The sequence below is a fragment of the Mobula hypostoma genome, chromosome 19 (assembly GCF_963921235.1).
Source record: "Mobula hypostoma chromosome 19, sMobHyp1.1, whole genome shotgun sequence".
In the NCBI taxonomy this organism is placed as follows: Eukaryota; Metazoa; Chordata; class Chondrichthyes; order Myliobatiformes; family Myliobatidae; genus Mobula; species Mobula hypostoma.
This window is the reverse complement of record NC_086115.1, coordinates 61,163,988-61,191,778: the sequence shown is the minus strand read 5'-3', so window position 1 is coordinate 61,191,778 and position 27,791 is coordinate 61,163,988. Positions and strand designations below refer to the sequence as shown.

Here is a 27,791-nt window from a genome sequence, read left to right as displayed (position 1 = left end):
TCATGGCTGTCTGCAGGAAGACAAATCTCAGAGTTGTGTACTGCATAATACTTCGATAATAAATGAACTTTGAAGGCCAGTATCTGTCCAACATTATTTATTTCTCAATTAAATAAAAAAAATCAAGTACAGAGCAGTATATACTATAGAGTTATGGTTGAGTTGAGTTGTTCTCCAATCTTGGCAATTTACTTGCATATGTTGCCATGTGAGGGGACATTGTCAGTATACTGTTGATTGTGGTGTGTCCTCTGAATGCTTGTCCTTTATATACTTCTCAATCAACTGATTTAATGTCATTTCCAAATGCTGTGGGGAGAAAACCTTATCGCTGATTGAGTGTGTGGTGAACTTTCTGCATTGTGGTCTGGAATTTTGCCCCCATCAGCCCATAAGTAGGATCAAAGTCTATGTGTTTGCTTACAGAATTTTTTGTGGAAAACTTTGCTTCTAGGAATTCCCTTGCATGCCGCATGTTTGCTTAGGCCGCGACCTTTATTGATGCCCAGTCAAATATGTGCTTCTCTCGATCTTCATGGGCAGAGACTTGGGAGGTTAGTCATGCCACTTTACAGCCAGTTGACGTTCATGGATCTTTGTGGATAGTTTTCTCCCAGTTTAGCCGATATAATATTTGCTGCAATCCCCACACTGGATTTTGTAGAGTTACAGAAATATCTTGTACATTTTTCTATTCAAATCCCACTACCACATATCTTCCAAAATATTCTCCCTTCCTTTTCTGATATAATCATTGGCTTATGACACTCCTTTGGTATCTTATTCAAGCTACCTACCATTCACCAATTGCAAGACTTGAAGTATACACAAACTGCAAAAGTTGATCAGGCAGATCCCCAGAAATTCTTAAACTAATTGTATCTCTTGTATACTAATTATCAACCGATTCATTGCAGAGTAGATAAAACAACACACGCAACGCACACAAGTCCACCTGAAGGATTTTGCGCTGGAACGTCAACCGTACTCTTTTCTTAGATGCTGCCTGGCCTGCTGAGTTCCTCCAGCATTTTGTGTGTATTGCTCGGATTTCCAGCATCTGTAGGTTTTCTCTTGTTCGTGATTAGAGTAGATAAAAATGTTATTATGGCATTGCTCCACAAAGCACGGATTCTCAGCCTGGGCTCCACAGATCATTTACTCAATGGTGTTGGTCCATGGCACAAAAAAAAGGCTGTGAACTCCTGATACAGAGTTCTCATGATGTAACCTATTTATGGAATGTATCAGAATTACCCAAAATCATTCAAGAAGCTTCAAAGATATTGCATATAAAATTTGACTCCACACAAATACTTATTGCAAAAAAGCTTTTGTTTTTTTTTAATTGCTGTAGCCCATATCAGTGCAGCATTTTTTTTCCCACTAATGTTGTAATACTACAGGTAATTGCAGGCTTCACGTCACATTGTTACAAATAAAGTCGTTGGAGTTTCACTGAAGATCCCAAGAAGTCTCTAAGAATATTCTTCCCCCTCACTTTACTTAGCCCACCTCTAGTTGATTGATAATCACTGGTCTCTGCAGATAAACTGCCTTTTACAAATACTTTTTGTTACAGAACTTCAGTTTCTTTTTAAGCCACTCACAGATTATGGCCGTTGCAGACAAGGCCATCATTTAACGTCTTCCTAACAGCTCTGAGATGCAGGTGAACCACCTTTATGAATTATGCAGTCATCATCATGCAGATACTCCCATACTGCTTTTTGGCAAGGAGCTTGAAATTGTTGTAGTGGATTGGTACGACAGGCTTCTAAGGTACATTAGAAGATGCTAGTGAGAGTAGAATGACACTTGGGTCACATTGGGTAAGAAATAAGAACTCCTTCTCTGAAGGACATTCGTAAATAAGATTCCACTTTACAGATCAGTTATAAAGTGACATCGTCATCATTACTTATTTTTAAAGTAACAACATTTCAATATACCAATTATTCTGGTGCAAGTTGAATCTATTTCCAGCTTTTAAGTCAAGCCTTCTGGACTAATCATGTAGTTGCACAGTCACTATTTCACTGTAGCTTTTCAGTGCTCAATGGGACAAGAAACTTGTGTCTATACTTACTTGTGCACAGCTAATTATTGCCTGTGGGGCTTGGATAACTGGGATGGAACAGACTTCAGAGCACTGGAAGCCCCAGTACAAAGGAAAACTGTTTCAAGATGTAACAGCCCTGCTGTGATGTGTGAGTGGCATCAATCACTCCAGCAGTAACATGAAGCAGAGTGTTTATAACCTGAGGTGGAATCAATATATGGCTTTCTGGGACAGCATCTATTTAACATTTATCACGACCATTATCAGTGCCGATCAACACTATGGCATACTATTTTCCTAGAATCTTTTCATCTCCAATTTATTTGCTCAAATAAGATATAAAAAAAATCAAAGGAATAAATCCTGACTGAAGCAGAACATTATTCTTGTAATAACCTCTGAAAACCCTTTTTCATCAACTAATATTCATGAATTTCATCTGTCCTAATCCACTACATTCTATAATGACATTTCAGGAGCAGGCTTTCCAAATGCCATTTTGTAATTAACTTAGATCATCTCCTTTCACAGCCCCTCTTCTGCTGGTTATTTGTAACAACTGCAAAGTGTGGCAAAGGATCTAATCTTTAAGATGTACACAAGAATCTGTGCTGTAAATATTACTCCATTTCTAAACAACGGACTGCAGTCTTTGTTATAGCTGTAAACAAGATGCTCATTTCTTTGCATCAGTCATTTCACAGAGTGCTTTACTGGATTCCTCCATACAGAAACTGACAGAACACTTTGGTAAACATAGTACATAACCAAAAAAAAAATGCCTGCTGAAAAGACATACTAATTTACAACATTTTTACAGGCTTTCAGTTCTTTATCAATCCCAAAAATAATATAATTCTGTGAACATTTTGTTAACTCTACATCCCAAATATCATTAATAGATTGTATCAGACAATAACCTGTAACTGTGGTGATTTATTGCCTTTGTACAGCACAACATAACTGAAGTCATTTTGTCACGTATGTAGCTAGCATTGGTGTTTGCACTGCACAACTCCCTTCACTCTGCCCAATCTTTCTTGTATTCTCTGCACAGAAGCCACAGATGCATCAGGACAGCAAAATGGATTCCTTGTTCATATGTGCAAAATGCATTTATACAGCAATTTACAGTCAGAATCCTGCCATAAATTACTTCCATAGCTCCAACAATCTCCCTACAGCTTTGGATAAAAAAAATCCATATCACTCCACTGCACTTGTTTCAGTCTTTGTCAACTATCAGCAATAGCAATTATTTATCACCTTTACAACATGCTTTCTCACCGCTATTTCTCAGCAGGGGGCCGCTGAGCTGGTTATAAACAGATAGCAAAGGAAAGCAAGAAAGGAGGAAAATAAACACTTGGAAATAATGTAGATAGCCATTTGGAATCCAATCTGCATGTGGAATCTTTGTTATTAAATCTGATGTAACTGTTTATGCACCAAATGACTAATAAGTCTATAGAAATATTGACTGCAATTTTTAAACTCCCATTTTAGCTGCCCACGCCTTGCACATGACAGGTGGCAAGTTTAATTCTTATGCATGGTAAACAAATACCTAATATCAAGCAGTCCATCAGTGGCAGACTTGCTTTTGTAATTGGGAAAGCTAATGTAATACGATCCAAATAATCAGGAACATATGAAATGAGGGAAAAATTAACATGAAGGTTGTCAATCAAACTGAAAATAAAAATTCAAATATTCAAAGTGAATTTATTAGCAAAGAATGTTTAAGTAATACAACCCCGAGATTTGTTTGCTTACAGGCAGTCGCAAAGAAATCCAAAAGAACCCAATTTAAAAAAAAGACCAACCCGCAAGTGCTCAAAGAGAAAGGGAACAAAACAAAATGTGGAAACAATAGAAGCAATCAACAACAACAGCATTCTGAACCAAATTGAGGTCTTAGATTCAAATAGGGTTGCCAATTTTCTCACTCCCAAATAAGGGACAAAAGTAGTAGTCGAATACGGGACAATTGTGTTTACCCCGAGAAAGACTACCGTGACCATGAAGCCTTGCGCAGGCACCTGTGTGCGCATGCGTGTACGTGCCGATTTTTTTTCTACAAATCGGTTTTAGCCTAATCTTCCTGATTCTGATACACTGTACATACATTATTTCTACTTTATATAGGCTGTGTATTTATCATATAATTCCTGCTTTTACTATATGTTAGTGTTATTTTAGGTTTTATGTGTTATTGGTATGATTTGGTAGGTTATTTTTTGGGTCTGGGAACGCTCAAAAATTTTTCCCATATAAAGTAATGGTAATTGCTTCTGCGCTTTACGCCTTTTTGGCTTACTAACAGTTTCATAGGAAAGCTCTACCTTAGCGGGGGAAATACGGGACAAGGGCAGTCCCATAAGGGACAAACCAATTTAGCCCAATATTCGGGTCGTCCCGGCTAATACGGGACAGTTAGCAACCCTAGATCCAAATCCCCAGAGAGCTCAGAGTAGGCCCAAAGCCTCGATATTCAGTTCATCATATTAGCAGGGCAAAGTTCGCAGGAAGCACAGCAGCCAGGGTCAGCCTCACAGCCTCTGCATTGCAAAGAAAGGAGCCCCCAGACTATCTGGGCCATTGCTTAAATTGTCTGAACCTCCCACTAGGACCTGGGCCCTGCCATGGCAAACTGCTCCAGGCCTAGAACGCTTTGCCCAGCAGTTTGCTTCAGACCTGGATTTCGCTGTCGAAGAGCCATCCTCGACCTCTCCAAATCGGCTCGGGATCCAGAGCAATCCAACCTCACCCAACTCTTGACACCCTGCCTTTCCAGTCTATTTGGGCTAGCGTTTAGATTGTCCAAACAGCGTGTTGTATCTTGTATTAGGACCCAGTCCTCACCATGGCGAATCACTCTGGGCCTAGAACACGTCACCCAGTGATTCACTTCGGACCTGGATTTCACTGTTAAATAAGCCATTTTCGACGTCTCAAAATCGTCTCAGCACTTAGAGCAATCCACCTCTGCACCTGGGCCATCTGGAAGAGCATCGGAACTCCTCTGCCTCATCTTCTCCCCTCTGAATTGTTCACTCTAACCAACACGGCTCCAACTCTATGTGTATCGATTTTGCAGTGCATCAGCAAAGCTCATCTCTCAAACTCCATTTGTCCTGGCTCACCTCTTCCTTGTTTGCAGTGACAGCTTACTACAACTTACTGCAAAAAAGTGTCATTAATAATGTGTTATATTTGTAATTTATTTTTTATTTAAGTTCATTATCAAACAATGTTTTAATCAAATTCATTTGCTTTTGAACTTCCAGTAAGTGAAAAAGGATCTCATAAGCTGTTGCACATCTTCAGTAGCACCATCTTAAACTGTAAGATGATAGGAAGCAGAAATATGCAAATTTTTAAGCAGAAGTGCTCCAGATGCCCTTTAGGGAGATAGCGTGCACCCAAAGAGAGCCACGGATTGAGACTCCAGACAAGAAAGAAAGAGACAGATGGGTGACTGTGCAAAGAAAACACAGGGTAAGAAGTGCACACTATCCAGAGTTGGAAATGTCCAACCATTTTGAACACCTAGAGCTGCCTGACCATGAAACCTCTGAGGTGGTAGGGTGAACAGAGGAGCCCCACGGCACCCTCTCGAATCCTAAATTCAAACCCCATAAAAAGGAAGCAATGATCGCAGGGAACTCAATTGTCTGGGGGCTTAAAATCGAGTGTGTACTGACAAGGAGTCTTGTACGGTGTGTTGCCTACCAGGTGCACAAGTAGGAGAACTTCCTGGATGGATCATTCCTGTGAAAAATCTTGCGACATTTTTCATACTGAGGACATTATAGTAAATCAAATATGAGTGCAGTCAGTAGTACCACATCAGAAAAGGAGAATATCACACACTGAAACTTGCTATAACTTTGTGGAAAGTTCTCTTCAAGGTTATTTGCAATCAGCATTCCTTTTCTATTAAGTGGGAAAAAAACCAGAGTATAAACTCATTTTATTCTAAATAAGGAGGATGTGTTATTGAATTTGCTCTCTTGATATTTCTGCTACATTTTATTGTCATACAACATTTCATATGAAACTAGATTTAAAGTCAGAACAAGAAAGAAAGCAATTATTTGGAAAAAAAACATCAGGATAGAAGAAATGAAAAAAATGAACAATGAATATCAACAGGAAACATGTTTAAAATGCCCATGGCACTAAGTCTACAGTAAATATCATTGCTATATAGATGATACATGTTATATACATACTCACTTTTTATTGTAATTTACAATAATAGTGATTTATTATTATGTACTGCAATGTTTTGCTGCAGTATAACAAATTTCACAGTATATGCCAATGATATCAAACTTGCTTCTGAACATATACGTGGAAAATTAATCTGACTGTGGACTGAACAAATGCTTTAAAATTAAAAGAAACATTGATGGACTGTGAATAATTTAATATTTTGCTTCAATTGAAACTATAGCCTATAAATACTAAACCGGCCAGAAACATGCTTTGAGAAACGTAGATGAAACCTTGTGCACCAATGAGAATTTGAAGCTCCTTATCAAAAGAGTGCCTGAAGCAAATAGTATAACTGTATCTAAGGGGCAGCCCAAGTACAAGAGCAAGAAAGGACAGCTGCATCACAGCCTGGTATAGAATAAACAATGCTTTTGAACAAAACTTCCTACAAAGAGGTGGATTTGGCCCAGTACATCACAGGTAAAGCCCTCCCAACTACTGAGCACATCTGCATGCTGTTTTCATAGTAAAGCAGCACCCATCATCAGAGGTCCCCAGCACCTAGTTATGCTCTCTTTTCACTGCTACTATCAGGTAGAAGATACAAGAGACTCAGGACTTGCACCACCAGGTTCAAGTACAGTTAATACTCCTCAGCCTTCAGGCTCTTTAACAAAAGGGGATGTTACACTCAATTTCACTTGCTTCATCATTGAAATGTTCCTACAACCAAGGATCTCACACTCAAGGACACTCTATCTCGTGTTCTCGTTACTTATTGCTATTTATTTCTATTTGTAGTTGCACAGTATGCTTCTCTTCTGCACTCTGGTTATCGTTCATAGACTTGATAAGTATGCCCACAAGAAAATGAATTTCAGGGTTGTATATAGTGACTTACATGTACTTTGATAATAAATTACTTTGGAAGGAAAAAGATATCACTAAGAAGCTGAGATAAGAATGATGTAAAATGTCAATAAGAAAGATGAACAAATAGAATGGGAGGAGTGTCTTCTGGATTCTAATTGATTTCTTTCTTGCCGTAATTCAGTGTAAAATTATGTCAGGATAACAAGAAAAATGTTAAAGAAATCGAAGAAATTATAACTGGTTTCTTCATGATTCATAACAGTTGCATATTTTGTCAGCATAAATTAAGTCATAGCAATTAAAGTATCATTGGCATTGTTATAAAAACCTTACAGTAAAATTTGAGCTTATTTCAGTCAGGTGAGATTGGCCAAAATTTCAGGGTAGTATTTGCAGGAAGACTTACTTCATGTCAACATGATAGCCTCCTACGAGTTAAAAATACATGGAGCTTGTTAAGGATGAAGAAGTATCTTTAATAGTGTGGGGAAAATCACTTAAATAAATCATCTCCACTGAAGAAAGCAGAGCCTTTCAAAATCATTAGTTGGAAAGACTGGAAGTACATTCAAGGCCATAAAGAGGTGAGTGATGAATTACTCATTAAAACTGGAGTCCCTGAATAACCATTTATTTTACCTTGTGAACTTTCACTGTCATATTCCCCTTCCTTTCAAACCTTAAGGCAAAGGCTACCAGCCATCATTTAGATCTGTTAGTTGATTCTGACACCTGAGAAGTATGGCAATATTTTACCAGAGCCCCAATGGAAATTAGCAAATTCAATCCACAGGAAACTCTGTGTGCAGGAATCTTCCTAGACATCAAGGCCTCAAAACAGCATTAACTGCATTTGTTGTCAAGAGATAAATCAGGCAGCTATCTGAACAGATTTGCAAGTGGCATTGGTCAGCCATCCACCATTCTGGTTAGTTTGCTCACGAGGTGTCCAGGTGCATACCTGGAAGGTTGGGACAGAAACATTCATGAGTCATTAAGAGTAAGAGCGACTAGATACGTCACCAAAGACTCTAGTAAATTCCTACAAATGTACTGAGGTGAGCATTCTAGCTAGTTGCATCAACATCTGGGATGGAAGAGCCACCGCACAGGATGAGAAAAAAGCTGCAATCTCAGCCAGCTCCATCTGGGCACTAGCCTTGAGGATACCTTCACAGCTGATGCCTCAAAACGGCAATATTAAGGACCCTATCGCATAGGACAGACGCTCTTCTCATTGCCACCATCCACTAGAAGATAGATGAACCTGAAAACACCCACTCTACGTCTTAGGAACTCTTCATCTTCATCATCAGATTTCCAAACGGACCATGAAACAACCCATGAACACAACCTCACAGTGCTCTCCATTTGAACTACTTACTTAAATTAATTTATATATTTCTTATTGCAATGTATAGTTTGTTTTTATGTATAGCACTGAACCGCTGCCACAAAAAAACAAATTTCATGACTTATGTTGGTGATAAAACCTAATTCTGTTTCTGTACTGCTAGCAGGGACACTAATTAATGCACAACCTTTATTCCAGCAGCTGTTGGGGAGCAGCAAATGTGGAAAAGTACCTCAATGAGGCCAATATATTGCGCATTCCAGCATTTAGCCATGGCAACAAAGGAAGAATGTATTTTGGAGAAAAACCAGTCGTAGCAATGGTGATTGTGGTGTAGGTGGTGGTCATGGCAGTGGTGATGGTGGCTGGGGTAATGGTGGTAATGATGGTGGTGACGGTAATGATGGTGATGACGGTCATTGTGTTGGTGGTGATTGTGATGGTGGTGCTGGTGGTGGTTGTGGCGGTGATGATGATTGTGATGGTGGTGATGATGATTGTGATGGTGGTGGTGATTGTGATGGTGCTGGGGGTGATGGTGGTGATGATTGTGGTGGTGCTGGTGATGGTGGTGGTTCTGGTGGTGATGATTGTGGTGGTGCTGGTGATGGTGCTGGTGGTGGTGATAATGTTGCTCCAATGTGCCTACTGCTGTTTTTCTTTCCTCCTTGCCGGCAGAGACTACAGTTCAGGAACATGCTATCAGTTCACGAGTTTCTGCTGCGGAAGTTGTGGTAAGGCAAGGTTTAAAGACAACATCCAGGTGGGATTGACTGCAGCGGTGTGTAGTCAAACCCAGACAAATGAGACCAGCTGAGACAATCCTACACATTGCATACAGATAGATGGGTATAACTATGGCAGTGTATAATCAACCTAAAAGAACATAGCTTCCCTTTATACAGTAGGGTGTGCCAGTGACTAGTGAAATAGAAATAACAGAAGGAAGGAAAATACACCCAACAATTAAGGGATGATTGCTTTACTAACTTCAAAGTGTCATTAGTTGTCAGCTTGTTTCTAATGACTTAACATCTCTATTGTGAATGGCAATTGATCTTAAAAGTACAGAATTCAAACATACACAATTTACCAAATGGTCAATATCTGTAACTGGCAAGCCAATTCAGCATAAAAATAGCAGCTTTCTGTTTTGGCTTCAGGACAATTGAACCTGGATTTCTTCACTTGCAGACACCAGTCAGTTTGGATTAGCAACAACATCTCCTCCACGATGTCTATATATTTAATTTTATTATCATTTATTATCTCCATAGTTATTTTATTTTATTGTCAGCGGTGACACTGCATTAAACCTTGTAGGCACAGTAATTATCATACAGGCAAGAGAGCCAGTAAATTTTCAAGGAGCTCTGATCAGCAAAATTATACTACCCTACAAACTGTCAAGCCTCTGGTATTGTTGGACCTGCATCCTCCAGCCAAGGCCCTGTCTTGTATCTTGAGGCAGGAGCTGCAAAGACCTTGATAAATTACTTGTCAAGGAAAGGCAGGTTTCCTGCCTGTGCCTATGACCCAATACAGTGGATTCCAATAAATTGGGACACATCGGGACCAGTACATTTTGGCCCGATTAAGCTGCTATTCCAATTAGCAGAAGTTTCATGTAAATTAATTTAAAAATTAAAGACACTGAGTATAGATCATGGGCTGCCTTCATACAAAGCTTTTGATGACTGCTTCCTCCAATATAGATTTTTATTGTAACATTCAAGATGATTGTCGATACCTCCAAATTCTTTGTACTACTTCACTTGTTGAAGTAGTGAAATCATTATTATTTCATTCCTGGCCATTTCTGACATCTCCAAACTTGAATGGTTGAAACCATGGTGAAGAAAACAGTCTTGCTGCGCATTCCTTACAAACTATCAGTGTCGGAAGTCACTGCTCTTTGAACACAAGCACACAAAACTGACACTATTTAGAAACTATTCACTCAAAGCATGGTGTAGTGCCTAATGGTCACTCAAGTGCCCCCAGATGACTAGTTAGAAACTGTTTGGTAACACCCTCCTGTTCCAATTAAGCGGAATAATGTCTCAAATTTAAAAAAAGGAATCCAGCTATTTTCTCAATTAGTTTTTGTTCCTTAAGAGTTGTTCCAAATCAGCAGCTGCCCTGATTAACCAATGGTCAAATTAACCAGAATCCACTGTATTTAAATCCTCATCCAGTAAATTCAATGGTCAGTGTTGACCCACAAGGAGTTGGCCAGAATTAAACTCACCATCAGCTTATCGAGAAACATACCGCCGGTGGGACTCAGTGTGAAATACTGAAGCACTTAAATAAACTGGAACAAATGATAATTGAAGAAGACAAAGAATTTGGGATGACATGGGAAAATTTTCTTACCTGAAAAACGTGACAAAGAATTGGACCAGATCCATAAAGCTACTGTGTTGTGAAAAGGAGATCTGTGGAAGAGATGTTAGAAAGATAATTATTACATATTAAGAAAAATGAATGGAACAAATCTGTCTGAATATCATTTCCAAGATCATTGTGCATTTTTTCCATTTTAATTTTATTATCTAATATGTAATATTACTAGGACATCAGTTAATGGTAGCTGGACATATTTCAAATACAGAACAACAATCAGCAAGCCCATACTGTCGATGTTAGCAAAGTGATGCTCCGAAAAATTTGGTTTGCTATTAGAAGTTTGAGTTTGCTATAGAGAATAGTGGTAATATCACACATGGACTAAAATGAATATCCATCACTGCCTGACCAAGAATCAATGTCAAAAATTGTTGCATTTATGAATATGTAAATATGCACATAACAATAGTATCGAAAGAACTAGAATCATGTACTTCTAAGAATGTCAGCAGCTGGTGCAAAGCCACCAGTCAGGTGTCATTATTGACAAATTCCTCTGAAAAGTTTTATTGAAAATACCGCAGCATAAATATATTAAGTAGCGGATGCACAGACAGAGCAATTTATCTGTAAAACTTTGCATAGAAAAGCCAAATCTGGTGAGGAACAACTTGAGATAATCACTGGCAAAGGAAGCAACTGAAATAGAATAATACCATTGATTAAAAGCTTTACGTACCTTTCATTTCTAAAGCTCAAGTACAGTTTTACTGCCCCATCAAAACCTTGTTAATTTATGTTGTTTGGTTAATCAGGTTAAATATCACTGGCACATGTTGTGAAATGTGTTGTTGTGCAGCAGTAGCAGTACATTGCAATACATAATAATAAAAACTATAAATTATATATTAAAAAATTAAATTAAATACAGTACTGCACAAAAGTCTTAGCCACATATACTGTATGCAGCAAGACTTTCGCATAGTACTGTATTTGTCAACATGGAGCAGAGAGTGAGCTTGTAAACCTGATGTTGGGAATGTCGAGGGTGGAGTGCCACGAGAGAGGTGGGGGATAAGTGGCAGAAAAGAGTGCCAGGGGTGGGGGGTGGTGTGGGTGGAGACACACCCAGCCATAAGACACCAGGCAAGGTTATTTGATTCCAAACAATTGGTTTATTGATCATTACAGAACATCCCTCTGGTGCTTCCTGCTCCCTTCCCCTTTTCACAACCATGATCCACCTCTCCCTGCCCCATTGCCACTCTCAGACCACAATAGAGACTCACATCAGAATCAGGTTTATCAGCACTCACGTCATAAAATTTTGTTTTTTATTGCAGCAGTAGAGTGCAATACATGACATTACTACAAATGTAGCCATATGCACGTGTCTGAGAGTTTTGCACAGTGCTGAAAGAACTGCAAAAAGATAGGGGAAAAACATTGAGGTGGTGTTCATGGGCTCATTGTCCATTCAGAAATCTGATGATGGAGGGTAAGAAGCTGTTCCTGAAATGTTGCATGTCTTCAGGCTCTTATAGCTCCTTCTTAACAGTAGCAATAAAAGGACATCTCCTTGATGATGGGGGTCTGTAATGACAGATGCCACCTTTCTGGGGCATCACCTTTTGAAGGTGTCCTGTATGCTGGGGAGGCTAGTGCCCAAGATGCAGCTGGGAGAGTTTACAACTTTCTGCAGACTCAATTAAACACGTAGTGCAAAAAGAGAGGAAAAATTAATGAGGTAGTGTTCATAGGTTCATTGTCGATTCAAAAATAATCTGGTCACGTGGGAACCACAGAGTCTACTGATACACCAAAGAAGTTTAATTGCCAGGTCAGTGTCAAACATAATGAGTAGGGCTCAGTGGTTAACCACCTACTTCATAGCAGGGAGGGTTGGAGAATTTGGTACACAATATGAATGCTAATATTTGTCTTAGTCACCGGACTTAGAGTGGAAAACTCAGACGGAATTTCCATTCCTCATTTCTGAGCAGTAATGTAGAAGTGCAGAGACTGAATTGGGCTCATAGATCAACATACTGCTGCTCTTTCAACATGGCAACATCAGAAGGGCGAAGCACCTATTCCTGTGCTATACTGTTCTATCAAGTCCAAGTTCAAGTTCAGTTTATTGTCATATAACCATACATGTGTATACGGCAAAATGAGACAATATTCCTCCAGACCAAGGTGCACAACATAGTCTATATAACTCAGATACATAACTCATATAGTAATGTTACAGCAAACAAATTAACAAATAATAAGGTGCATATATGATATAAGTCAATAAAGTAAACAGAATAATGCTCATGCTGCTTCATACATGATGAGACCTGGCTAATGGCAGAGAGTTCAGTAGTCTTACAGCCTGGGGGAAGAAGCTATTTCCCAGCCTAACAGTCCTTGTCCTAACACTATGGTACCTCCTGCCTGATGATAGGGGGTGAAAGGGATTGTTGGATGGCTGGGAAGTATCACTCACTGATAATGCTAAGGGCCCTGCAAACACAGCGCTTCTGAGGAATTCTATGTTCTAAAACATCAAACATTTTAGGTAGAGTACTTAGTGTGATGCTATTACAGCTCAGGGCATTCTGGAGTTTGGAGTTTAATTCCCGAAACATTCTGTAAGAAGTCTCTGTACGTCCTCCCTGTGGAAGTCTTGTTTTCCTCAGGTGCTCCGGTGTCCTCCCACCATCCAAAGACATACCAGGTAGGTTAATTGGTCATTGTAAATTGTGCCCTGATTAGGTTAGGGTTAATTGGGGTTCAGGGTTTGTTGGGATGGTATGGCTTTAAGGGCCTACTCCACGCTGTATCGCTAAATAAATAGATAAAACGGAACAGTTTTGAACATGTAAGGGGTTTCTTCTTTTATGTTACTGCGAAGGCTAATCAAAATGGCTTCTCTGTTATGTTTACTGCTGAGAAACTTCTCTCGCTAGCAGCTTGTTTGGGCTATGGAGAGAGTTGTATTCAGTTGCTAACCAACTGGGATAGATGTTATTCTTCCTTGTGTGTCTGTAAGCTATTGTGATGCGCGGGTTTTTGGGGAGAAGGCGCGATAGGGAGAGAGAGAGTGGACACGATGCTGTGAGCTGGCTAACGGGACAGATGCTGAGCCGGAGTCCAAGGTCCAGGGTCTTCAGCGAGGGGAGGGGACGAAGACAGACTCATGTGGATTGTTTGGTCGACCACCGTGGTTGGTCCCAGGTGGTGGGTGGAGGTGGTCAGAGGGGATTGAATGGTGAAAAGAGGATCGTTACTAGAGCTTCAACTGTTTGTGCACAGAGGTTAAATTTTGATAAGTTAGGTGCCTTTTACTTCCCTTTTATATTTTATCTCTATTAATTATATAGTTCCAGTAATATCTATAAATTGTAATCATTTAATTGTATATAGTGTATTGACTGTTATTTGGCGGGGTGGGGTACAATCACACAACATCCACACAAACGTGATTACCCAGTTTGGCGGGGCTGAAGGCTGCTTCCCCTAGACGACAGCGAGTTGAGCGAGCCTGAGGCTTACCGGGGGGGGGGCTACATTCGGGGTGTCGTCCAGGATTGAATTCAGTGGTGTGCTGCGTGATTGCCCTGTTTAAATCAGTGCTGCTGTGTCTCTGTGGGATTACAGTTAGTAATGTGTGTGTCTGTGGGATTGCTGGTTATTACAGCATGCGTGTTGGTGGTGGGAACAGGGGCTGTCCATACTGTTAGGAGAGAGGAAAGAGTGGTCTGATTCGGAGATAGTGTCCTCAAATAAATTTTCCAGCTCTGGCAGGCTCCGCCTGGCTTTTGGGATATTTTCCACTCCTAAAGGGGCAGAGGTGTACGAGACATGGGCGGAGCGGATCTCTCAGTTGTTAGATGAGTGGCAGTGCTCGGTTGAGGGATTGGCTGAAAGTTTGAGTAGGCGGGCTGTTGATGGTGTTAGAACTGTCAGGTTCAATTACCCTGTAGTGACAGCTGCCAGTTATCTGAAAGAGGGGGAAAAGCTTTCAGTGTATCTTCTCTGGCTAGGAGGGCAGCTAAATTGCTTGCAGTGCCAGGGGGTTCATTTCAGGGGCTCAGCCCCTCCCCCAGCTGTTCAGCTGATCAGAGAGGTGTCGGGAAACTTAGTGGAGGCCCAGTGGGGGAACGCTTGGGGTTTCTGGAGGAGCACGTTCCCAGCAATGTACCAAGGAGCTTCTGAAAGGAAAAGACCTTATTCCTGAAGGCTTAGAGGAACTACGCCCCAGTGTGTCATTACGGATAGATAGTAGCTATGTTAAAGCCATCCTCAACACCGGGGCGCAGGTCAAGTTGTTGTACAGTTCGTTTTACAACCGGTGTCAGAAGCATTCACCCTTGACAACATTAAGCGCACTGGAGATTTGGGGTACCAGTGCCGGTAATTATCCAAAAGACGATTATTGGTCAGTGACACTGGAGTTCGTTGGGGCATTGTCTGTGCACCAAGTGCTTCGAGCTGCTTGTGAGGACATGTGTAGCAGCTTTGGGCCAGTACCGAATTTAAACGCGACCCGATTGTGGTACAGCCTGGGAGAAGTATCTGAGGGTGAGGGTAGATGCTCCAAAATACCACGAGGGAGGGGAGTTGACTGCTGAAGACACCTCGGTGAGAGAGAGGTCGTGGCGACTGGACCCTGTAGCCGTGGAAGGCATAGGCAGTGTGTGTGTGGATTATAGGACTCTGAACAGGCACACTGTTATTGACTAGAATACGGCCCTGAGGGCTGAAGACGCTATGGTCTGTTTGTATGGTGTGACGTGGTTTAATGTGCTGGATCTGAGGAGTGGATGTTGCCAGATCCCGATGAGTAAGGCCGACGAGGAGGAGATGGCCGTTATAGGTTCCCTAGGATTCTTTCGATCCGAAAAGGTGCCCCAGGGCATATCTGGAGCCCCTGCAACCTTCCCGCGGGGCATGAGGAAGACCATGGGGGATGTGGAGGTGTTTGGAGTTTTGGTGTACGTGGATGATGCCTAGGGTTTGGATTCGCCTTGGGGACGATGATGTGAGGTGAGTGCCAGAGCCCGGAACAACCATTGAAGACTTGAGTTCACATTCATCAAAGTGGAGATGGAGAAACAGAATTCCGAGCCGAAACTGCGGTCATGTACTGATGAATTAATCAAGAGGGATGAAACAATGACCAACCTTCGAAAGGATCAGCAGAAACTCAAGAAATCGATCCAGAACAGATTGGAAGAAGCTGGTGGTGTAATTGCATCCCCGATGGAGATGGACATGAAGCGTGGGTCAGAACTGCTGAGACTGGGGCAAGAGTTGGAGTCAGAGAAGAAGCTGATGTCTCGATTGCAGGAGGCTGAAGAGGCAGCCCAGGCTAAGTGCTTCAGTTTGGTGAAAATCAAACAGCAGCTACCGATCGAGGAAATGACGAAGAATATGGATTCGAAGGATAATGTGCTGGATGTGTGGTACATGCTGCCTTTCACTAACTTCCCCTTGACTGGGGAAGAGACTTTTGGCCCTTCTCTCACTGAGTCAGGTGTAGTGGGGAGGGTTAGCTGTGGGCAGCCTGGGTTACAGCAGGACTCTGAAGGAAAAGAAGCAGGGCCCCGGACATGGGACAGGGGGCTTCAAGTTGCAGTGGGAGCATGAGTGAGAGATTGAGAGAGGAGTTGGCAAGCAAACCCGAGGTATCCCCATTGGTGCCTTAAGGGTTTACTTAGGTGAGGGGGTACGGAGGTCTTGGAGGGTTAGGAAACTCCCAGATAGGCTGGCCTACATAGCGCCCATGGGAGTGGTATAAGGTCCACTGTTTGGTGAGCAATGTCACTGTTTGTATCTGGATTGGGTTTTTGTGTTTGCAGGAATGGTTGGCGAGTTATTTAGAAGTCATGAGGAAATGACTTTATTTGGTGGGGCGGGGGGGAAAGAGTGTAAGGAATTTCTTCTTTTAGGTTACTATGTAGGCTAATCAAAATGACTTCTCTGTTATGTTAACTGCTGAGAAAGTTCTCTAGCTCGTAGTTTGTTTGGGTTATGGAGAGAGTTGTATTCAGTTGCTAACCAATTGGGATAGGTGTTATTCTTCCTTGTGTGTCTGTAAGCTATTGTGATGCACGAGTTTTAGATAGATAGATAGATATAATTTATTAATCCCGAGGGAAATTTGGTTTCATTACAGCCGCACCAACTAAGAATGGAGCGCAAATATAGCAATACAAAAACCACCAACAATCAAACATCAAAATGCAAACTATGCCAGATGGAAAATAAGTCCAGGACCACTCTATTGGCTGAGGGTGTCTGACCCTCCACGGGAGGAGCTGCACGTTCGATGGCCGCTGTCAATGCACTTCCGGTCAGCCGGAACGGTATTACCCACCGAACTCCTCTTCTCCATTAAGTCTCTGTTGTCTCAACCTGGTCCTCTTTCCTCGACTTTGTGATCCCCCTCTGCATCCTCTATGTGTTTTCCTCCGGATTTCAGCAGGGGTGTCTGCTGCTCTGCTCGCTAAACCAGCCAGCATTAGCTGGTTTCTGGAATACACAATGCGACCTTGCTTCTGTCCCGCGTGTCGGGATGTAACCATTTCCAGCGCTAAAACAGACCCAAATAAAACTCTCTCTACCAGCATGTTAGAGAGGGTGCAGCTTCAACGTGTTACCGTGAGGAAAAAAAAATACAAAAAATAACGTAAATTAAGAAGAAGAAAGTAAGAATAGATCGGAACGGCTGTATCAGGCTGCATGCACGACCGGCGCGTGTGCACTAGGCACTGGGTTTTTGGGGAGAAGGCGCAATGGGGAGAGAGAGAGAGTGGATACAATGCTGTGAGCTGGCCAATGGGGTGGACCCCGAGCCGGAGTCCAAGGTCCAGGGTCTTTGGCGAGGGGAGGGGACGAAGACAGACTCATGTGCAGTGTCTGGTCGACCACTGTGGTTGGTCCCAGGCGGCGGGTCAAGGTGGTCAGAGGGGATTGAATGGTGAAAAGAGGACCGTTACTAGAGCTTCAACTGTTTGTGCACAAAGAGGTTGAACTTTGATAAGTTTGGCGCCTTTTACTTCCCTTTTATATTTTATCTCTATTAATTATATAGTTCCAGTAATATCTATAAATTGTAATAATTTAATTATGTATGGTGTATTGTCTGTTATTTGGCGGGGTGGGGTACATCACACAGCATCCACACAAACTTGATTACCCAGTTTGGCGGGGCCAAAGGCTGCTTCCCCTAGACGACAGTGAGTTGAGCGAGCCTGAGGCCGGGGGCTACAAACATAACAGCAATCTTTACTTACTGACTTACATTAATATATTGCCTTGCATTTATCACAAAGCTCCTCATAAATCCTCATGGAGAAACTCTTCTAAAATACTAATTCACGAAGCACTAGTATAGGTGTCATGTGGGGAAATATAGCAGCCATATAGGGACAGGAAAGTCCCACAAGAAGCAATGAAACATCAAAGTAATTAAAATGTTATTGATCTGGGGATAAATGCTAGCCAGGACCCCATGAGAAATTTCCTGTACTTCTCCAAATAATGCAATCACCTCTTGACGACAGCTACTGGTTTAACATTTCATTTAAATGACACATCTCCAATGGCTCAGCACTCTCAATATTTCAATCTCAGACTGCATGAAGAACTAAACCCACTTTATCAACGGGGTGAAATTGGCGGAACTGTTGTCTGTGTCAGATACTGCTCTTCCACACAACTTCATACGTGCAACTGCTGAGGGGACTGGCAATAATATTTCCATTTTGAAGCTTAATTCAGATGAGAATTGACTAATGCAGGTTTCATTCCAGTCTTTATCTCTAAGGTTATAATAAAAGTTGATGAAACAATAATTTTTCTCTTCTCGAGCTTCAACATTATTATTTTAAGATCAAATGTTACAATAAAATTGAAAATAGTCATATGAAAAATCAGATACATTTCCACAAGGCTTTTGAGAAGCCACTGTTTTTGCTATAATCTTACACTTGAACAGTAACGTAAAAGTTGTCGAAGTAATCAAAAATAGAAATATTAACAATAAAATATCTAGAACTATATTTCTGTACTTCAAATTCCTCTTTTAACACTAAGTATACACAGATTTATCATTCAACGCAGGCCTAGGTATGACAGGAAGGAGAGGTGGACAGGCAGACTGGATTACTAACGATATTGCCGGTTGATTTTAAAAACTGATGTACACACATTATCAAGGTGATTAATTGGCTTACTTCTTGCAAATTATCATTTTGAATTGACATAAAGTTTATATTCATTAAGGGATCACATTTTTTTTTTGCTTTACTATGGCCTAACTTAATATAGAACATAGAATAGTACAGCACAGTATAGGCCCTTCGGCCCACAATGTTGTGCTGACCCTCAGACCCTGCCTCCCATATAACACCCCACCTTAAATTCCTCCATATACCTGTCTAGTAATCTCTTAAACTTCACTAGTGTATCTGCCTCCACCACTGACTCAGGCAGTGCATTCCACGCACCAACCACTCTCTGAGTAAAAAACCTTCCTCTAATATCCCCCTTGAACTTCCCACCCCTTACCTTAAAGCCATGTCCTCTTGTATTGAGCAGTGGTGCCCTGGGGAAGAGACGCTGGCTATCCACTCTATCTATTCCTCTTATTATCTTGTACATCTCTATCATGTCTCCTCTCATCCTCCTCCTCTCCAAAGAGTAAAGCCCTAGCTCCCTTAATCTCTGATCATAATGCATACTCTCTAAACCAGGCAGCATCCTGGTAAATCTCCTCTGTACCCTTTCCAATGCTTCCACATCCTTCCTATAGTGAGGTGACCAGAACTGGACACAATACTCCAAGTGTGGCCTAACCAGAGTTTTATAGAGCTGCATCATTACATCGCGACTCTTAAACTCTATCCCTCGACTTATGAAAGCTAACATCCCATAAGCTTTCTTAACTACCCTATCCACCTGTGAGGCAACTTTCAGGGATCTGTGGACATGTACCCCCAGATCCCTCTGCTCCTCCACACTACCAAGTATCCTGCCAATATCAGCAAACTTTAATGTAAAATCTTGCAAGCCGTTAGAAAAAAGGCAAAGCAAAACACAAGCGTCAATAATATCCCTGAGCCCTGCAATGTCCACATCAACCTTGCGCCTATGCCCTCTGCTTGAGATAGCAGGACAATTCTCTTGTATAAAAACTTACAAACACCTTGTGAAAGGTCGGCTAGTTAAGACTATTTCTGTTTCACCTTTGTTTCCCTGGGGTCTTGACAAGATATCTCCTCCTGTGGAAGAATTTAGAATGAAGGAACCACTGTTGAAATATAAGAGGTTAGAGATTAGATTATTTACTTTTTCTCAAGATGATCATCAGTCTTTGGAATTCTCTTCCTCGAAGGGTGATGGAAGCAGAGATTCTTAATTTTTTTTTAAGTGAGGGAGACAAGATCAAAGGCAATCCAGGGATGGGGGTAGTAATAAGGGTAGGTGGAGGTGGGAGATTAAGGGAAATGAATAATTGAGATGATGATTAGATCAACCATAACCTTACTGAAAGACAGAGCAGATCCAAGTCCTGCTCCTAAATCATATGCTATTCTACATAATCTGAGTTTTATAACAATCAGATTGATTGTTCTATTTATAGATCCTTGCTGATAATTCCAAAATAACCCATGCTCTAACATTCCTGAATTTCATCGTAGATAACAGGTGTCTAACTCGATTAAAATGAATTGAAGTTATGGATGAAAAAGGACCTAGTGCTTTCCCAGACAATATGATGAATAAACTCTTCTTGGGCTTCCAGCCAGGTACAGGTTTCGATTATAACCAATGTTTCAGTGACAAACTCTGCCATCTTCTTCAGGGATGACACCTGGGCAATATAGTCCAGTGGTATTTATACCCCTGTATTCAGTCCCCACTGATTTTAATCTTTATCCAATCAGGTTTTTGCTTTCCCACCTTGTTTACAATCGAATTTCAGGTCTTACTTAGAGCACCACTTTTGACTTCATTAAAATTCTTTTCCTCTACCTTTATTTCAATGGCTTCCTTTACCAGTCAGTCCCAAAAGCCATCGGTGCAGCACAGTAGTTTTGTGCTATTGAAGTCAATTCTATGGCCATTACGAATGCAGTGTTCTGCTAGCATGACTTCTGTGGGTAAACCAAATGGATACACCTCCTATGCTCCTTGATCTGGGTTTCCACCATGTGTCCCACCTGGCCAATGTAAGCTGCTCCGCATTCATAGGGAACCCTGTCAATACCAGCCAACCAGAGTCCTAGGTCATCTTTGACCCGAACAAGCTGTGATTTAAGCTTCCTTACAGGTTTGTGGATGGTACTAATCTGGTATTTCTTCAGGATCCTGAAGATCCATCCAGAAACTGTGGAAATATAGGGAAGACAGGCAGTAGCGACAGGCTCTCCCTCATTGTTAGATTTCCTGGTTTTTCTGTCAGCCCTTTTAAGGGTCCAATTGACTTCCTTCACCTTGTAGCCAGTCTGTAGGAACGTCATGTGTAATCATCTTATTTTCTCAGGGAGACTCTCTGGGTCCAAAATAGTCCCATGACTATGTTTGTTCTTAGCAAATCTTTCAATAGAAGAGGTTTGCTATCATTTTCTTCTGGGCAGTGCCTTTACAATTGATAGATTCCAACCATTCTCATCAGAGAATGTCTGGTGTCAGTGGCTGCATAACTAAAACTTCTGATATGCACCAGCTGCTCATACGACCATCCACCACCTGCTCCCATGGCTTCATGTGACTCTGCATGGGGAACAGCGGCTAAGCACTTTGCCTAAGAGTGACCTGCAGGCTAGCAGAGGAAAGGAGTGCCTTACTTCTCTTTTGGTAGACACATCTCCACCCCACCAGCTGGAGCTATCTATACCAATCCTATTCACCAGCAGTTTGCTCATTGCCATTACATTGGTAATTCAAATGCTTCTCCAGATGTTTATTAAATGTTGTTACAGTAACTTTTTCCATCACTTTCTCAGGCAGTGTGTTCTAGTTCACCTCTAGGCGAAAAGCATTCTTCCTCAATTAAAACCCCCATTTCTCAATTTAAACCTATGCCACCTGGTTTTAGGCACCTCTGCCATGGGGAGTTCTTTCTATTTGCCCTACCTTGTGACTCAAGTTCAAGCTGTGCTGCTGGATACACTTCCTGAACATGCAGTTGTCCAGGACACTGGAACTGAATGTATCCATAACCTCCCACATGGTACTCAATGTACGTTCCACTCAAATTAGGCGTCCAACATGCCCCAATAAACTACACAGCAGAATAATTTTAGAAAATACTAAACTATTTAAATACCACCTGATTTAAGTTAGTTGCTTTGCAGCAAAGACATATTAAACAAGATTCCAGGTTGAAGAGGGAGGAGATTAGTGTAAATGAAAGGAGATGGGGCAGGGTGAGGCACTCAAGGTGAACTGTTTACTCAGGTTGTCAAAATACTCCAGAAACAAAGAGAAGATAATTAAAAATCCAAATACTCCTGACTATAACACATTTACTATACTTGTAGTATTATCAGAAGTGTTGGACAGACTTAACAGTCTGAGACCTGAAACGCTTTTGTTTCTCTTTGTACAGAAGCTGCTTGAGTGTTTCCAGCATTTCTTTTTTTATTCTTTCAGATGTCTAGTATTTGCAGCTTGCTTTGATTTCATTTATCCTATTGCACATGACTTATAGCTTCCTTGCCAGGAAATCAGGTTAGACGCTGTCTCCACAACAGGTATTTTAATTCTCCTGGGCAAATCTTAGATGATAAAAATAAAAACATACTTAACGGCAATCAAAATTTATATATCCCTACCTTCCTAAAAAAGACATTTACTGACAAAAACCTCAAACTATATTAACTTTACTAAGTTGTCTAAAATAATGGGTGGATTTTTTTCATCAGTAGAAACACCCTGCAGAAAGTCTTCAATGCAGGGCAAATGTTGCTTGGAAGCACAAAAGCATATTATAGGGAAAATGGGCAGTGCAGAACAGCATAATGGAATGAGGCTATCATCAAAACCAATAACAGGCAGTAGGAAGTGATTTTTGCTGCTAACAGCTCAAATGACCACAGATTCCATTTTTTGTTATAGCAGAGGTGAAGAAAATGACAAAATTCTGAAGAACAGATAGATCAAATCTTCTGACAGCTCTCTCCAGATAGATATCCTCTCAGAGACATTTATTCACAAGATAGAAAGATAGATGGATTTTAAATTGTTATAGATTTACTTCTGAAGATTATTTTCCCTTGTTCAAAACTATAGGTTAACTAGAAACTTGAATAGTTTTGAATGTTTGTAACAATGGCGTTGTCTGTTTCAAAACTGCTGTATACAGTCAGAATGTAACTGTTTGCACACGCATAAAGATAGATGCTATGGTGCTTCAACCTTGGGAAGGTTCTGGGCAAATGTATCTCACAGACAGAGATACAGCTCAGAATGGGATCTTCCTCCAACTGAGCTTACACCCTCCATTCAGTATCCGTGTACAGTAACTGTGCACTAAGCCTACTCGAATCTCTTAATGTGTTCCTCATATTTCCATCAACTCTCCACTCCCCCAACTAGATTCTGCCATTCATCTATACACTAAGGTCAATGGAGTAGACAATTAACCTTCCAATTTGTAAGTTTTTGGGATGTTGGGATGTTGGAGGAAAGAGGGGCATTTAGAGAAGAATCATGCAGTGACATAGAGAAGGTGTAAACAGGTATTGAGTCTGAAACCCTGGAGTTGAGGCATGCTATATCACCTGTACTTATATCCTCCTCTCATTTACTCATTGTCCAATGACATGATTTGAAAAGTTGTAGTGGTCATTAAAAAGCAACATCTGTAACAGACAGTGTACAATTACAGTCTTGTTTCTCCAGTCATTTTTCAATAGGAAATTAAAATGCGAATTATGAATAGTAAAATTCACATACAAATGCTACATGAACCTCATTCCACAACTGTATGCATTACTCTGTTGAACAAGGATACCTTTTCATTTAAGGACCACGATATTGTCAATGTTCCATGCAATTTCAGAAGAGTATATCAAACAGAATTTTACACACTGTCACTTCTGCCATTATTGGAATAGATCATGCCAAAGGGATGGGCTGTAAGAGATGTATTAATGAAAAGAAAAAATGCCTCTGATGCTGAGGATGGAATTAAAAAACTTAGACCTGGACTTCATCTTCCATAGGAGAAGAAATCAAAATCAGGGATGCATGAGAGATCAAAAATTGGAGTAATATAGGTATTTCAAAGGGCTGGTGAATTCATGGAGATTGAACGCAGGATAAATGAAACAATGTGGCTTTCATCAGGTTGGAATCCAGACAACAGAGTTCTGATTACCTCAGTTTTGAGGTCATGTTCTACAATCTAAACTTACAACATTAACTTCTGGAACAAGCATAGTGATGTTCTTTTCGGAAACATCCTACGGCATTTTTTAAGTAATATTGAGAAGATTCTCACTATTTTTCCCTTAGTACTACTAAACAAAGCAAAATATGAAACTCTCCATTGCTAAGTATGGTTTCCATGAATCGTAGCTTCCATTAGAGATTCCAATGAAGTGTGCAATAAATTTTAAAGAAGACTATTTTAGGAATAACAGTTTTCTTTTAGTCACTACAAAAGTTTGCAAATATATGCATCTTGTACATTCTGGTCCATTCAACTGCCAGGAAAATAAAATACATTTCACAATAAAAAAGACACTGAAAATAAACCGTATTCTGAGTTTAATTTCAAGGCATGGTGTTTCATAAGGATTCACAGTATAACAATGGTGTGGGATCTAATTTATTTGATGATGGAACCATTAAAACAAAACAGTATCCTTTTCCCCCACAGTCATTGGATCAGTAAGGCAGAGGGGTTAATTGGTGGATTTGGATCAGCTTTTTATTCAAACGTCAATTCCAGAACAGGCTACATCATTGTATATGCTTTGTTCAGATGGCATTTTAAAGGAAGGACATTCTGCTTGTTGTTCAGGTGGATGAAAGTACGCTCACCAACATGTAGGTAGCCTCCAACCTGGTGGCATGAATATCGATTTCTCCTTTCAATTATTGTTTTTTTTAATTACCCTTCCCCCTTCCTTCTTTTTCTATTCCCCACCCTGGCCTCTTACCTCTTCTCCTCACCTACCTATCACATACCCGTGGTGCCACTCTTCCATCCCTCTTCTATCAAATACCTTCTTCTCCAGTTCTTTACCTTTCCTACCCATCTAGCTTCACCTATCACCTTCTAGCTGGTCCTTCTTCCCCTCTCACTTAATTTCCAGACCTGAAGAAGGATCTCATCTCGAAAAGGTGACTATTTATTCATGCTCATAGATGCGGTCTGACCTGCTGAGTTCCTCCAGCATTTTGTGTTTGTTGATCTGGATTTCCAGCATTCTCTTGCGTTTATGTAAAGGAGAATTCCCAGTACTCATTTCCAGATTTTCATTCCACACAGGGTTAATAAATTATTTACTACGATAATAGTTTCCAATTTTTGCTTAAAATAGGTTTATAAAAAATGAAGGAGATGCAAAGTATACTTATGCAGCATTTGTCAATTATTCTGTGGTTATTTAATGGGATGTTAACATTCAATGGAAAGAAAATGACGAAACCTAATTACTACTGTTTCTTTCATACCAAAATAGTATTTAAATACAATTTTCAAAACTGAGGCCCTCCATTCGTTGGGGTCAACCTCAGATATTACATCCCAGCTGTCTACATCATATGCAAGCCGGGGGGATAAAATATGGAGAGCAGCAGCCTGCCCCTCTCCATGCAGCGGATGAATCCAAAGGAACGGCAGAGACGGATACATCTGGTAATATTTAAAACAGATAAGTGCAATTTTCAAGCAAACAGAGAACAGGAAAGCTGTCACTGATGTCATTCTGTTTTCAGGAGCTGAGTGACCAAGCTAGTTCACCATTTGATAACGCAGAGGTCAGATGGGTCATTACCGTGCCAGCAATACGGAAGCAACCTGCAAAACAATTCATAAGACATGCAGCCTACAAAGCAAGTTAGATATGCATACAGCAAGCCTCAAGGGATAAGATCCAAGGCCCTTCATTGGTTGGGGTCAATCAGAGATGTTGCATTCTAGGTGTCAAAGTCAATATGCAGGCCAGGGCAGTGCAACACGGAAAGCAAACTGTTGCCCCTGCATCAGGCTCCCCCCTCCACACAGCTGATGAATTCACAGGAATGACAGAGACCAAAACGGTTTAGCACCAGTGGCATTGCAGCATTGAATGTAGGACTGCCTTAAGGACTCCAGCTTTAGACTTTTCCTTGAGTTTACTCTCGAAGCCTTCTCTATGTGTGGGTATAGCCACAAGGCAGCAGAGGTTTGAGATCAGAGTTTTCCTTCTCTTAGGTGAACTGGCAAACAAAGCTGACGAGCTCCATCTGCCCAAAATGAGTTCAATAAAGGAAGGGAAAAAAGTGGAATCATTATTATTACTGTACAATGTAAATATTCAATACAAATTTGAAGTGACCAGATTTTGCTTTTGCCTGCAGCAATAAACAATCATTAATTTGTAGTATCTGTGGGAGATAAGCCAAAGCACTAATTAAAAATAATTTTCAAAATTGCGGCAGGCCCTTCATTGGTCGGGGTTGGCCATGGATGTTGAGTCCCAGCCGACTACGTGATACGCAAGCATTCCATTCCATCATCGAACACATTTCAAAGCTACTGCCAAGGGAATTACAAGGTCAAAGAGATCATTCTCTTTTACAGCATTAATAAAATCATGATAATTTCCACATTTGTATCAATTGAATTGAATTGAATTCACTATTACTTACATCTTTCACATACGTGAGGAGTAAAAATCTTTACGTTACGTCTGTCTAAATGTGCAATTTATAGTAATTTATAATAAATAGTATGTACAACAGGACAGTCAATATAACATATAAATACAGTTGTGTCAGCATGAGTTAATCAGTCTGATGGCCTGGTGGAAGAAGCTGTCCCGGAGCCTGCTGGTCCTGGCTTTTATGCTGCGGTACCGCTTCCCGGATGGTAGCAGCTGGAACAGTTTGTGGTTGGGATAACTCGGCTTCCCAATGATCTTTCAGGCCCTTTTTACACACTTGTGTTTGTAAGTGTCCGGAATAGTGGGAAGTTCACATCTACAGATGCTCTGGGCTGTCAGCACCACTCTCGGCAGAACCCTGTGATTGAAGGAAGTACAGTTCCCATACCAGGCAGTGATGCAGCCAGTCAGGATGCTCTCAATTGTGCCCCTGTAGAAAGTTCTTAGGATTTGATGGCCCATACTATACTTCTTCAACCGTCTGAGGTGAAAGAGGCATTATTGTGCCTTTTTCACCACACAGCCGGTATGTACAGACTACATGAGATACTTAGTGATGTTTATGCCGAGCAGTTTAAAGCTGTTCACCCTCTCAACCCCAGATCCATTGATGTCAATAGGGGCTAGCCTGTCTCCATTCCTCCTGTAGTCCACAACCAGCTCCTTTGTTTTTGCGACATTGAGGGAGAGGTTGTTTTCTTGACACCACTGTGTCAGGGTGGTGACTTCTCTGTAGGCTGCCTCATTATTATTTGAGATTAGGCCCATCAGTGTGTGTCGTCAGCAAATTTAATTAGCAGATTGGAGCTGTGGGTGGGGACACAGTCACGGGCACACAGAGAGTAAAGGGGGTCTTAGTACACAGCCCTGACGGGCACCTTTGTTGAGGGTCAGAGGGGCAGAGGTAAGGGAGCCTACTCTTACCCCTCTTACTCTTAACACTCTTCTATACGATATTAAAGAAAGAAAATGCAGTTTGTCTTTAGGTTAGGAAAGTCCAAATTATGGACAGATCATACACATGAATGGGCAGTTGGGAGACTGG

General features: G+C 41.0%; 1 protein-coding gene across 6 annotated transcripts in view; it reads right to left on the bottom strand.

Moving 5' to 3' along the window:
• atrnl1b (attractin-like 1b) overlaps positions 1-27,791 on the bottom strand; it is a 1,086,143-nt gene that overhangs the window by 443,561 nt on the left and 614,791 nt on the right. For all 6 annotated transcript variants that reach the window (XM_063072023.1, XM_063072026.1, XM_063072024.1 and 3 more), the window contains one exon: positions 10,893-10,954. In XM_063072023.1, the coding sequence (XP_062928093.1) occupies positions 10,893-10,954 (62 nt within the window). The remainder of the gene's footprint in view (positions 1-10,892; positions 10,955-27,791) is intronic.